We start from the raw sequence: 13,199 nt of genomic DNA, 5'->3' as shown, positions 1-13,199 counted from the left end.
GTTGTAAAAGTTCATTCTAGATTATACATTTTGCTTCTGACCTGGATAGTACAAGGATGTGGCCATTAACCGAGAAGTTGGTCAACTATGTCACTTTCAATTTAGATTTGGAGAAGGTGAGAAAGACACGATAAGACGCTTTGTTTTATTATTTTTTTACCTGCGCGAAAATTAGGAAAAATTCTTCCATCTAAATGGGAAGAGATAAACATCCCATAAGTCAGCATCCCAGTGAGAGTAGACATTGTACAGTAAGTGATTGTTTTATTATGTTCATAGTTTATACATCTTGTTTAGAGCACTTATGCTGCTATATTGACAAACTATACTACGCTGGTGAGCTGCTGCATCGCCTCTGAGTTGTAAAAGTTCATTCTAGATTATACATTTTGCTTCTGACCTGGATAGTACAAGGATGTGACCATTAACCGAGAAGTTGGTCAACTATGTCACTTTCAATTTAGATTTGGAGAAGGTGATCAAGACACGATAAGACGCTTTTTAGGAAATTAGGAAAAATTCTTCATCTAAATGGGAAGAGATGAACATCCCATAAGTCAGCACCCCAGTGAGAGCAGACATTGTACAGTAAGTGATTGTTTTATTAACGTATTTTTCGGACTATAAGTCGCAGTTTTTTTCATAGTTTGGCGGGGCTCCAGTGCGACTTATATATTTTTCCCCCCCTTTTTTATTATGCATTTTCGGCAGGTGCGACTTATACTCCGGTGCGACTTATACTCCGAAAAATACGGTATGTTCATAGTTTATAAATCTTGTTTAGAGCACTTTGCAATACTGCTACTTGCTGGATCTGCTCATTTCTCAACTTCTAAAGCTTGTAGCTCATCCTCCGTAAATTCAGGCTAAAAAATATAAGGTTCTGGATCATAATTTGTTCCAAAATAGTCTTTGTTGTCCCTTGAGAAGTCTGCCATGGTTAGTAGTGTTGTTGTTGAAGGAAATGGCAAACAATGTGATGTGTCTGTGATATCAAGGCATCGCCGTATGCTTAAAATGAGCAAAATACATCAATATTACATGTTGTTATGAATGTGCCTGTTACTACATTACATATATCTTTACCACATGAAAATTAAACATTGATGGATGTTTTTAAACGTTTTTTTGAGCATTGTATAGGCGGAAAAGAACAAAACCCATTGTTAGCTGACTTTAGCCAGCATTTATTTACAAGTTAAAATGCATTAAAAAAGAAAAAAAAGTTATTCCATAAGGATTGTGATTGATAGACAATTTAAAAAAAAAAAGTGCAGTTCCCCTTAACCTCTAAAGGCCTGAGTGGCCACATGCGTGGACAGCACCTTTTAGCTTTTATTTCCAAATTGTGTACACTACTGAATTGGGGTCTTATGCTGACATATGGACATTTATACTGCTATCTAGTGGTGTCAGAAGAGTATAACATACAATGGAATTTGGAAAAAAGTGTAAAAATAAAAATTTGCATGTCACTACACATGAAGTACACGTTTGTGCACTTATGGACTAAGTACATCATATTAAAAGATGATTTTTAGTTTTTATTCGATTAGGGTCCAATAAGCCCAAATAGTAAAGAGAAATAAAAAAAAGCATGTAAACAAACAGCTTGGGCCTTAAGAGTTTAAAGCACCACTAGAGGTCTTTCTGTGCCCACACCTGATGACAATATTTCAATTAGAAAATCCATCCATCCATCCATTTCCTACCGCTTGTCCCTTTCGGGGTTGCGGATGGTGCTGGAGCCTATCTCAGCTGCATTCGGGCGGAAAGCAAGATATACCCTGGACAAGTCGCCACCTCATCACAGGGCCATCACAGACAGACGGACAACATTGAATTGGAAAATCAAGATGCAAAAAATAAATAAATAAATAAAAAAGCATTCTTCGGCTTAATGCACACAACAATGGATTGCAGCATTAAACACACTTTCGTATATTACAATAATGTCACAACGGAAAAAAAATGTTTGTTTAAATTTTAGACTAAAACAGATGTCTTTTTCCCCCACTCTGAAAGGAGTAAATTACATCAGTAAGCTTACCCAATGATTTTCTGGGCTGCCAACATCAGTGGTGTCTGTCCATTGCAGTCGGGTCCATCTACTTCCTAGAAGGTGAATGGCAGGTACCGTAAGTCACGACTAACGCTACAGAGATGTCCGAAAATCCAAAGAAGATGCAGACAAAACAGTAACATATCAAGTCGAGGGTGTCCATATGAACAAGTTGTAGGGACTCTGACCTGTCCCTTGGCTATAAGATACGCTGCGATGGCCATGTGCTGGAAGAGGATGGCGAGGTGAAGAGCCCGATAACCTTCTCCGTCTGCGATGGAGGCATCTGCTCCATACCTTATCAGCTGGATGACCATGAGGAGGTGGCCCTGTCTGCTCAGGAAAAAAAAAATCCACATACTGTGTTATATGGAAGGAATTAGAGACGAACTTACTAACTGGACAGTATGTTATTTCCTGCAAGGGACGATAAAATATTTCAACGGTTCTTGGCGAAGAAAACTCAATATTCAATCAGTGTTCTCACCTGATGGCCCAATGAAGAGGTGTAGAGTTCAGATCTCCTCCCAACTGGTCAACTATCGCCCCTTTAGAAATGTAATAGCTAGCAAAAAACACAAGAAAATATGCGGTAATAATGTGTCCTCCATGTGTCCCACACTGTCCCTGCAGCAGCATCGTCTACAAATTAAGAATGCATCTAAGGCTGGTCGATATATCGCGGGTTTGTCTCTGTGCGATATAGAAAATGACTACCGTATTTTTCGGACTATAAGTTGCAGTTTTTTTCATAGTTTGGCCGGTGGTGCGACTTATACTCAGGAGCGATTTATGTGTGAAATTATTAACACATTACCGTAAAATACCAAATAATATTATTTAGCTCATTCACGTGAGAGACTAGACGTATAAGATTTCATGGGATTTAGCGATTAGGAGTGACAGATTGTTTGGTAAACGTATAGCATGTTCTATATGTTATAGTTATTTGAATGACTCTTACCATAATATGTTACGTTAACATACCAGGCACGTTCTCAGTTGGTTATTTATGCGTCATATAACGTACACTTATTCAGCCTGTTGTTCACTATTCTTTATTTATTTTAAATTGCCTTTCAAATGTCTATTCTTGGTGTTGGGTTTTATCAAATAACTTTCCCCCAAAAATGCGACTTATACATGTTTTTTTCCTTCTTTATTATGCATTTTCGGTTATACTCCGAAAAATACGGTATATCGTGATATTCCAGTATACGTTCTCACGCAGTTGTTTTAGCTGCGGGCATTACACTACAGGCGTTTCTCCCTCTTTTTTGTCTCTCCTTCTCACAGAGACGTAAAACAAGCGTACCTTCTTACATACATCACATACGTATAAGCCCTCGCAGAACAGAGGTAGCGGCATGGGTAACATTAGCTGTTGTGCGAGTGGTAATATGAGAGAAAGAAAGTGCGAATCTGGTAACAAATGAAGGAATAATTAATTCCCAAGAAAAACAGCAGGGGGTCCATCGTCTGGCGGTGGTTTGGCTTCAAGCGGGAAGATGTCGAACAGACAGCCGTAATTTGTCAAGTGTGGGGCAAAAGCGTTGCTACAAAAAGTAGCATTACTGCTAATGTGTAGCATCACTTGAAAAGTCACCCGCTAGAGAATGAAGAGTGTTTGAAACTCCGCATGTCAACATCTCCGTTCGGTGCCACACCAACAAAATGCCCAAGCCACCATTTCCACATCAACACCGTATGAGACAAATAGTCAACAACAGAAGGAGATAACGTCCGCAGGAACCTACCACACAGCAAAGGACATACACTATTTGATTGACTATTATGCAGCTCATTTTTATTTGACAGTTATTGAAATACCTTGTGTGACATCATGCACAAAAGTGCACTTTATTTGTTTTAAACTATTGTAGTGGCGTTCTGTACAAAAAGCGCACTTTAATTTAGTGTTGTTTTGATGTCATCTTAGTGACATCATGCACAAAAGTGCACTAGTGGCTTGTTTTAAAATGTCTCTGACAATCTTGCACTTTCGGTTTTGGAAATGACATGAATGTTTCACTGCTTAATAACTGTTTAATAAACACAGTTTTGGTCAATTGACTTAGTTGTGATTTCTCTCTCTGTATGAAAGTTTAAAATTAGCATACATTAATGCAGTATGAACAAGAATGTTTTAATGTAGACACATAGAATCATCATACTGGTGTGATTATATGCATCAAGTGTTCATTCAAGGCTAAGGCAAAATATCAAGATATATATCGTGTATCGCGATATGGCCTTAAAATATCGCGATATTAAAAAAAGGCCATATCGCCCAGCCCTAATCTCGATATTTTTAGGCCATGTCACGATACACGATATATATCTCGATATTTTGCCTTAGCCTTGAATGAACACTTGATGCATATAATCACAGCAGTATGATGATTCTATGTGTCTACATTAAAACATTCTTCTTCATACTGCATTAATATATGCTACTTTAAAACTTTCATGCAGAGAAGGAAATCACAACTAAAAGAAAATCACTATTTTTTTCATACGGTGTTGATCTGGAAATGTTTGCCTCGGCATTTTGATGGTGTGGGCGTGTGGCACCGAACGGAGATGTTGACATGCGGGGTAAGCACTCTTCATTCTCTAGCATGTGACTTTTCAAATGATGCTACATATTAGCAGTGATGCTACTCTTATAGCAACGCTTTTGCCCCACACTTGACAAATTACGGTTGTCTGTTCGACATATTCCCACTTGAAGCCAAACCACCGCCAGACGATGGACCCCCTGCTGTTTTTTTGGGGAATTAATGATTCCTTCATTTGTTACCAGATTCGCACCTTCTCTCTCTCGTATTACCACTCGCACGGCTGCGCTAGCATCACAGCTACCGTTACCCATGCTGCTCCCTCTTTGCTGCGCGAGGGCGTATACGTATGGGACGTATGACGTGACAGTATGTGACGTGTGTAAGAAGGTGCGCTTGTCTGTCTGTGAGAAGGAGACACAGGGAAGAGTGAGGAGAGCCTGTAGTGTAATGCCAGCAGCTAAAAGCAACTGCGTGAGAACGCATACTCGAATATCACGTCATTTTCTATATCGCACAGAGACAAACCCGCGATATATCGCGTGTATCGATATATCGCCCAGCCCTAATCGAGATATTAAAAAAAGGCCATATCGCCCAGCCCTAAATGCATTACTGCTTGAATCGTTGATTCTAAAACGTGATTTAAGTCTTTAAAATCACATGCCAGCTAGACAGAGACCGACACTACAGCCCGTCTTCGTACTTGACCAGCTCCAAGCGATTATTGATGGCGGCCCAGTGTAAGAGCGACACGTTCTCCTTGTCCAGCTGCTTGACATCATATCCTGCATCCACCAGCTCTTTACAGCGATCCAAGATACCGAACCTGCGCACACACAAAAAGAGAAAACATCAGCAAACATTCCAGAAGAAGGCTCAAATGTCAACATTAAGTTTTTAAAACAACACATCAACTCCATAACGAAAACACATTTCACAATGATCTTATGTTCACAGTAGCAAGAAACCCAATGTCTTAAATAAAGCACTGCAAACATATTTCAATGAAGGTTTAGTTGAGCAACAATGACAAAAGGTGTGGCCGATCTGCAAACAACCTTCCTCATACTTTTTGACCGAGCTGATCACTATCTTAAGCTAATGCACTTTTACAGTTTGTCAATAGAAACACACTGACTGACCCTGGAATAATCATGATGCAGTGTTGTTCAGATATTATTTTATATATCTATATATTTTGGTACCGCAGGGTCCACAAAAAATGTCATTATTGGCTTTATTTTAACAGTAAATCTTAGGATACATTAAACATACATTTCTTATTGCAATCAAAGAACAATTTTGGCATAAATCACATAATATCTACGGCTTTTCACACACACAAGTGAATGCAAAGCATACTTGGTCAACAGCCACACAGGTCACACTGAGGGTGGCCGTATAAACAACTTTAACACTGTTACAAATATGCGCCACACTGAACCCACACCAAACAAGAATGACAAACATTTCGGGAGAACATCCGCACCGTAACACAACATAAACACAACAGAACAAATACCCAGAACCCCTTGCAGCACTAACTCTTCCGGGACGCTACAATATACCCTTCCCCCACCTCAACCCCGCCTCCCTCAACCTCCCCCTACTCTCTCAGGGAGAGCATGTCCCAAATTCCAAGCTGCTGTTTTGAGGCATGTTAAAAAAAATAATGCACTTTGTGACTTCAACAATAAATATGGCAGTGCCATGTTGACATTTTTTTCCATAACTTGAGTTGATTTATTTTGGAAAACCTTGTTACATTGTTTAATGCATCCAGCGGGGCATCACAATAAAATTAGGAATAATAATGTGTTAATTCCACAACTGCATATATCGGTATCGGTCGATATTGGAATCGGTAATTAAGAGTTGGACAATATCGGATATCGGCAAAAAAGCCATTATCGGACATCTCTAATCTCAATGATATGCAGGGCTACAACTTATTACTTCACTCATTTAAAATGTAAAAACTCGGACACAGCAAAAAGTCACATATAATATTCCCATGTTTACATTGTTTTTGTTTTGATTCAAACAAACAAAAAAACTCTGATGCTGATAAAGCTTGTGCTTCATTTGATACCATGTTATTATAAAGATAGTAAAGGTAAATTTTTTGCTTACACTAATTCAATGGTCCAGAGCTTTAGGAGCCAACGAATAGAAATGGTTGATTATTGAAATATTTGGTAAAAGAACAATGCACAACCAAACCAAAAAACCGTATCACAAAACCACAATAAGATCCTAATAGTGGATTTTGTGAACTGTTCCACCCTTAATATATACGCAACAAACTAGTTATTTGCAAGAAACAATAATATACTGTGTTACAAATGCCTTACTGTGTTGCCTTCACTATGTCCCAACTGCTGCTGTCATCGAGGAGTGATCGTTTCTTCGGCTGGAGACTGAGGTCCGGCGACTCATTGGCGTTTTTGCCAAATTGCCCGTGAGAAGTGGGCATAAACGGGAGCACCATGCCACCGAACGCCGCTGCTCTGGGGCCATGGCTGTGTGAATGAGTGGAATGTCCATGGTGGCAACTTTGATCCTGCAAGTACAAACGGACAAATCAGTGCAAATGGACTAGAACTGATTCTTTGGGGGGTGGGGGGGATTTTTTGTGTACCGTTACACCTCTACCGGAATGTGTTTGTCATTCTTGTTTGGTGTGTGTTCACAGTGTGGCGCATATTTGCAACAGTGTTAAAGTTGTTTATACGGCCACCCTCAGTGTGACCCGTATGGCTGTTGACCAAGTATGCCTTGCATCCACTTGTGCGTGCTTAAAACCAACGTTATCATTAAACCAGTTAAAAGATCATACAACGTGTCAGCATTGCTTGACATCTTCGAGTAAAGACCATTGTCAAACCCGTCCAATGCTACATTATTATGTGATTGGGCCGGCACCATACTTAAAGAAAGTTAAAGTTAAAGAACCAATGATTGTCACACACACATTAGGTGTGGCGAAATTATTCTATGCATTTGACCCATCACCCTTGTTTACCCCCTGGGAGGTGAGGGGAGCAGTGGGCAGCAGCGGTGCCGCACCCGGGAATCATTTTTGGTGATTTAACCCCCAATTCCAACCCTTGATGCTGAGTGCCAAGCAGGGAGGTAATGGGTCCCATTTTTATAGTCTTTGGTATGACTCGGCCGGGGTTTGAACTCACAACCTACCGATCTCAGGGCGGACACTCTAACCACTAGGCCACTTGCCAACCCTCCCGATTTTTCCGGGAGACTCCCGAATTTCAGTGCCCCTTCCGAAAATCTCCCGGGGCAACCATTCTCCCGAATTTCTCCCGATTTTCACCAGGACAACATTATTAAGGGGGTGCCGTGATGGCACTGCCTTTAGCGTCCTCTACAACCTGTCGTTGCGTCCGCTTTTTCACCATACAAACAGCGTGCCGGCCCAGTAACATAATATCTACAGCTTTTGACACACTTACAAATGAATGCAAGCATACTTGGCAACAGCCATACAGGTCACACTGAGGGTGGCCGTATAAACAACTTTAACACTGTTACAAATATGCGCCACACTGTGAACCCACACCAAACAAGAATGACAAAGACATTTCGGGAGAACATCCGCACTGTAACACAACATAAACACAACAGAACAAATACCCAGAATCCCTTGCAGCCCTAACTCTTCTGGGCTACAATATACACCCCCACTACCACCCAAGCCCCCCCCCTATCTCCCGAATTCGGAGGTCTCAAGGTTGGCAAGTATGGCCGGCACGCTGTTTATATGGGGGAAAAGTGGACGCCTAGACAGCATGGGGCTGTTAAGGGGTGAAAGGTTTCAGGTTGTAGAGGACGCTAAAGGCAGTGCCTTTAAAGGCCTACTGAAACCCACTACTACCGACCACACAGTCTGATAATTTATATATCAATGATGAAATCTTAACATTGCAACACATGCCAATACGGCTGGGTTAGCTTACTAAAGTGCAATTTTAAATTTTGCACCAAATATCCTGCTGAAAAAGCGTCTCGGTATGATGACGCATGCGCGTGACGTCACGGATTGTAAAGGACATTTTGGGACAGCATGGTGGCCAGCTATTAAGTCGTCTGTTTTCATCGCAAAATTCCACAGTATTCTGGACATCTGTGTTGGTGAATCTTTTGCAATTTGTTCAATGAACAATGGAGACAGCATAGAAGAAAGCTGTAGGTGGGAAGCGGTGTATTGCGGCAAGTGTTGTAATCACGCACCCCCGCCGTAGAATGCACCCCCTGACTGTTGTGCCGGATAACACAGCCGGTGTTTCATTGTTTACATTCCCGGAAGATGACAGTCAAGCTTTACCATTGGCCTGTGGAGAACTGGGACAACAGAGACTCTTACCAGGAGGACTTTGAGTTGGATGCGCAGATGCGGTACCGTGAGTACGCATGCAGCTGCGGCTTCCAAACATTTGATCGCTTGCCCGTACGTGCGTGCCGCTATGTGCATGTCACGTACGTAACTTTGGGGAAATATATGTGCTGTATGAACTTTGGGGAGGTGAACGGTACTTTGGGCTGTGGGATTGAGTGTGTTGTGCAGGTGTTTGAGTTGTATTGGCGGGTAATATGGACGGGCGGGGGGAGGTGTTTGTTATGCGGGATTAATTTGTGGCATATTAAATATAAGCCTGGTTGTGTTGTGGCTAATAGAGTATATACGGTATGTGTCTTGTGTTTATTTACTGTTTTAGTCATTCCCAGCTGAATATCAGGTCCCACCCGCCTCTCACAGCATCTTCCCTATCTGAATCGCTCCCACTGCCCTCTAGTCCTTCACTCTCACTTTCCTCATCCACGCTCAAATTAATGGGGAAATCGTCGCTTTCTCGGTCCGAATCGCTCTCGCTGCTAGTGGCCATGATTGTAAACAATGTGCAGATGTGAGGAGCTCCACAACCTGTGACGTCACGCGCATATCGTCTGCTACTTCCGGTACAGGCAAGGCTTTTTTATCAGCGACCAAAAGTTGCGAACTTTATCGTCCATGTTCTCTACCAGGGGCGTCACTAGCTTTTAAGGACAGGGGGGGGGCTTAGCCCCCAGGAGAGCGAACGTAGCGCACGAGCACAAAACTACACAAAATACTAACAAATACTTAGAAATTATTCATTGTTATTATTGTTTAAAAAATGCACGGGACGAAATGAAATGCTCCCCGGGACGATGGCTTTTAACCATTTTTTTTCTTTTTCTTTTTATGTATTTATTCATTTAACATGTTATATTAAATGTCTTGGTTTTTCCTCCCTCTGAAAATCCTATGAAATGTTTAACAAGCCATCCTATAATAATACAACAGCTATTAATGTAACAATACAATAAAACAAATATATTTAATGGTGTTTTTTCATTATTTTAACATTAGGCTAATGTATATTACTTTATATAGATTCTACAAGAGTGATGTGGGCATTTTCTATATGAACAAGTCCAAGGACCGCAGGCAAGGTCGCAGAGAAAATGCGGACTGGATTTTGAGTGATGTGGGCATTTTCTATATGAACAAGTGGAATGGATTGGATACCGACACACTAAAGGGGCTCTCTACCTTAAAGTACCAATGATTGTCACACACACACACACTAGGTGTGGTGAAATGTGTCCTCTGCATTTGACCCATCCCCTTGTTCACCCCCTGGGAGGTGAGGAGAGCAGTGGGCAGCAGCGGTGCCGCGCCCGGGAATCATTTTTGGTGATTTACGCTATGAAGTAGGGGAAACGGAGTGAATAATGACAGTTTATATGATTATTTATTTAAACTCATATTCGGGCCACTTTATAATGAATATGTCGGCATGTATTTGTTAAAAAAATTTAAAAAATTATACATATATATATATATATATTAGAGTTGCGCGGATAGGCAATTATTTCATCCGCAACCGCATCAGAAAGTCGTCAACCATCCGCAATCCACCCGATCTAACATTTGATCAGAACCGCATCCGCCCGCACCCGCCCGTTGTTATATATCTAATATAGACGATGCAAGGCATTAGTGAGGTTATAAAGCTTTTGCCTGTTAAAGAAAGGAGACTGATCCAATGCAGCACAGACATTCGCGTGCCACGCTGTCACGACCCAGACGCACACCAGTGCGCAATCATATGGGAGCCGCGCTGAGCGCACCTCCAAGCGCGTCTCGCTGCCGGCGACGGCCGGGTATATGGGCCCGACGCTCCAGCGCCATCCATTTTCAGGGCTAGTTGATTCGGCAGGTGGGTTGTTACACACTCCTTAGCGGGTTCCAACTTCCATGGCCACCGTCCTAGCTGCTGTCTATATCAACCAGGGTGAGCCCCACCCCTTTCGTGAGCGCACTGCGCGCGGAGTGACCCCTGTTACGCGCCCCCGGCAACAGGGGTGGCGGGCAGGTAAGCTGCGCGGGCGGAGCGCGCGGAGTGACCCCTGTTACGAGCCCCCGGCCACGGGGGTGGCGGGCAGGTAAGCTGCTTACCTGCTGCGCGTGACGCCGGCCGCGGCGAAGGCGGACGAGGCGGGGTGTCGGTGCGGTGGGCGCGGTGGTGACCCTGGACGTGCGTCGGGCCCTTCTCGCGGATCGCCTCAGCTACAGCTCCCGGTGGGGCCCTCTCGGGGGAAGGGGCCTCGGTCCCGGACCCCGGCGAGGCGTCCCTTCTCCGCTCCGTAAAAGTGTCCATCTCTTTTTTTTTTTTTCTTCTGTTGTGGCATATGCTGCAGGTGCCTGCTCATTTTTCGTATGTGGGTAACAACATTTAACTATGTATATATATTTCCGAATTGGTTTAACTGCCACCTGAATCTATTTAAAATCTTTTTTTTTTTTTATTTCAACCACCCGACCCGACCCGACCCGCGGATAAAATCTATTTTTTTTTTTATTTCACCCGCCCGATCCGACCCGACCCGCGGATAAAATCTATTTTTTTTTAATTTCATCCGCCCGATCCGCGGATAATCCGCGGACTCCGCGGTTGTGCCCGCAAACCGCGCATCTCTAATATATATATATATATATATATATAAAACACCAAATTACTTAGGGGGGCTTAAGAATATTTTAGGGGGGCTTGAGCCCCCCTAAAATAGGCCTAACAACGCCAATGTTCTCTACTAAATCCTTTCAGCAAAAATATGTCAATATCGCGAAATGATCAAGTATGACACACAGAATGGACCTGCTATCCCCGTTTAAATAAGAAAATCGCATTTCAGTAAGCCTTTATGGCACGCCCCCAATATTGTTGTCCGGGTGGAAATCGGGAGAAATTCGGGAGAATGGTTGCCCCGGGAGATTTTCGGGAGGGACACTGACATTCGGGAGTCTCCCGGAAAAATCGGGAGGGTTGGCAAGTATGCCTGGCGCGGCCACTGCTGCTGCTCACTGCTCCCCTCACCTACCAGGGGGTGATCAAGGGTGATGGGTCAAATGCAGAGAATAATTTGGCCACACCTAGTGTGTGTGTGACAATCATTGGTACTTTAACTTGAACTTTAAGTATACGGAAGCTACTGATGCGCGCACCTCCGCTGTCACTCACCCAAATCCGAACCGAAGCCGTCAATTACAGCGGAGAATCAGCGGTCCCAATCAGGGTCAGGAATGATGCAAACATGAACACGACGCTAGCTGGCATGTTTACTGGCTAGCATTGTTTACTAGCAGATGCTAACACCAAGAGGCTAGCACGCTCATGCTAACAATCTTGACAGTTGCGTCTCACAGCTTCTTCCGCCTTCTAGCAACTTACCGACAACATGCCTTGTCAACGCGACAATAAATCCAAATATGTCAAGTTAAAAAACAGCGCCGTCCCCGACACAGGCGGGAGTTGTTGAAATATAAAACCTACTTACGCCACCGCCTTTGTCCCAATCCATTTTGTTGTGAAGGAATTAAGGGAAAGTTCCTACTAATGATGGAAAGGCCGGAGTCAGAATTCTACTTCCGTTATTGGCCTTTCACAACAAAGGTAGGAATGTATTTTTTGACGCGTAGAACAACGGAACATAATTAGATTTTGTTGATTTTTCCACGTAAGCACTTTTACTTTGGTGAAAATCAGATAATATTAGAAGTTTACTGAACTGTGTGCTGCGTTGTCTTGATCGTATTCTTTATTTTGAAATCGGTTTAGTCAGAGTGTTGCTACCTTGATTGTCTTTTCCTGAAGTTTGTCATTTACTCTTTTCATTTCTCCAAACTCAACTCTCTAAAATCCCGTTTCCGCCATTAAAAGAAAGGAAAAACAAACAAACCAAAAATACTCCAGTAGTGAGTTATAATTTTAAGATAAAAAAATAAAAAATCATGGTTATGAATAAAGACATTTTTTTTATCATGAGATAAGAAAGTCATGCTTACTGTACAATAACAACGTCATCATTGAAAGTTGAAATTTATGAGATGAAAAGTCAAAATTACAAGATATAAAGTCGTAACTATGGGATAAAAAGTCGAAACTATGAGATATAGTTGAAATTCTGAGATTAAGGGCCAAATTATGAGATAGGTCATAATTATACGATAAGAAAGGCAAAAATTATGA

The 13,199-nt window shown here is 42.3% G+C and overlaps 1 protein-coding gene across 2 annotated transcripts in view; it reads right to left on the bottom strand.

Annotated features, from left to right (window-relative positions):
• The window catches only part of zdhhc13 (zDHHC palmitoyltransferase 13), a 30,314-nt gene extending 17,713 nt beyond the window's left edge, over positions 1-12,601 (bottom strand). Inside the window, exons 1-6 of one of the 2 annotated variants that reach the window (XM_072914790.1) lie at positions 12,508-12,601; positions 6,981-7,189; positions 5,330-5,452; positions 2,550-2,627; positions 2,251-2,395; positions 2,051-2,115 (exon numbers count right to left, since the gene is read on the bottom strand). In XM_072914790.1, coding sequence (XP_072770891.1) covers positions 2,051-2,115; positions 2,251-2,395; positions 2,550-2,627; positions 5,330-5,452; positions 6,981-7,189; positions 12,508-12,531 — 644 coding nt within the window. In that variant the 5' untranslated portion in view covers positions 12,532-12,601. Of the gene's footprint in view, positions 1-2,050; positions 2,116-2,250; positions 2,396-2,549; positions 2,628-5,329; positions 5,453-6,980; positions 7,190-12,401 lie in introns of both variants that reach the window. The other variant, XM_072914791.1, reaches the window with a different exon arrangement.
• Positions 12,602-13,199: the final 598 nt, after the last annotated feature.

Source organism: Nerophis lumbriciformis, linkage group LG15, assembly GCF_033978685.3.
Source record: "Nerophis lumbriciformis linkage group LG15, RoL_Nlum_v2.1, whole genome shotgun sequence".
Classification (NCBI taxonomy): Eukaryota; Metazoa; Chordata; class Actinopteri; order Syngnathiformes; family Syngnathidae; genus Nerophis; species Nerophis lumbriciformis.
The sequence above is the reverse complement of the archived record's forward strand: the minus strand, read 5'-3'. Positions and strand labels throughout refer to the sequence as shown.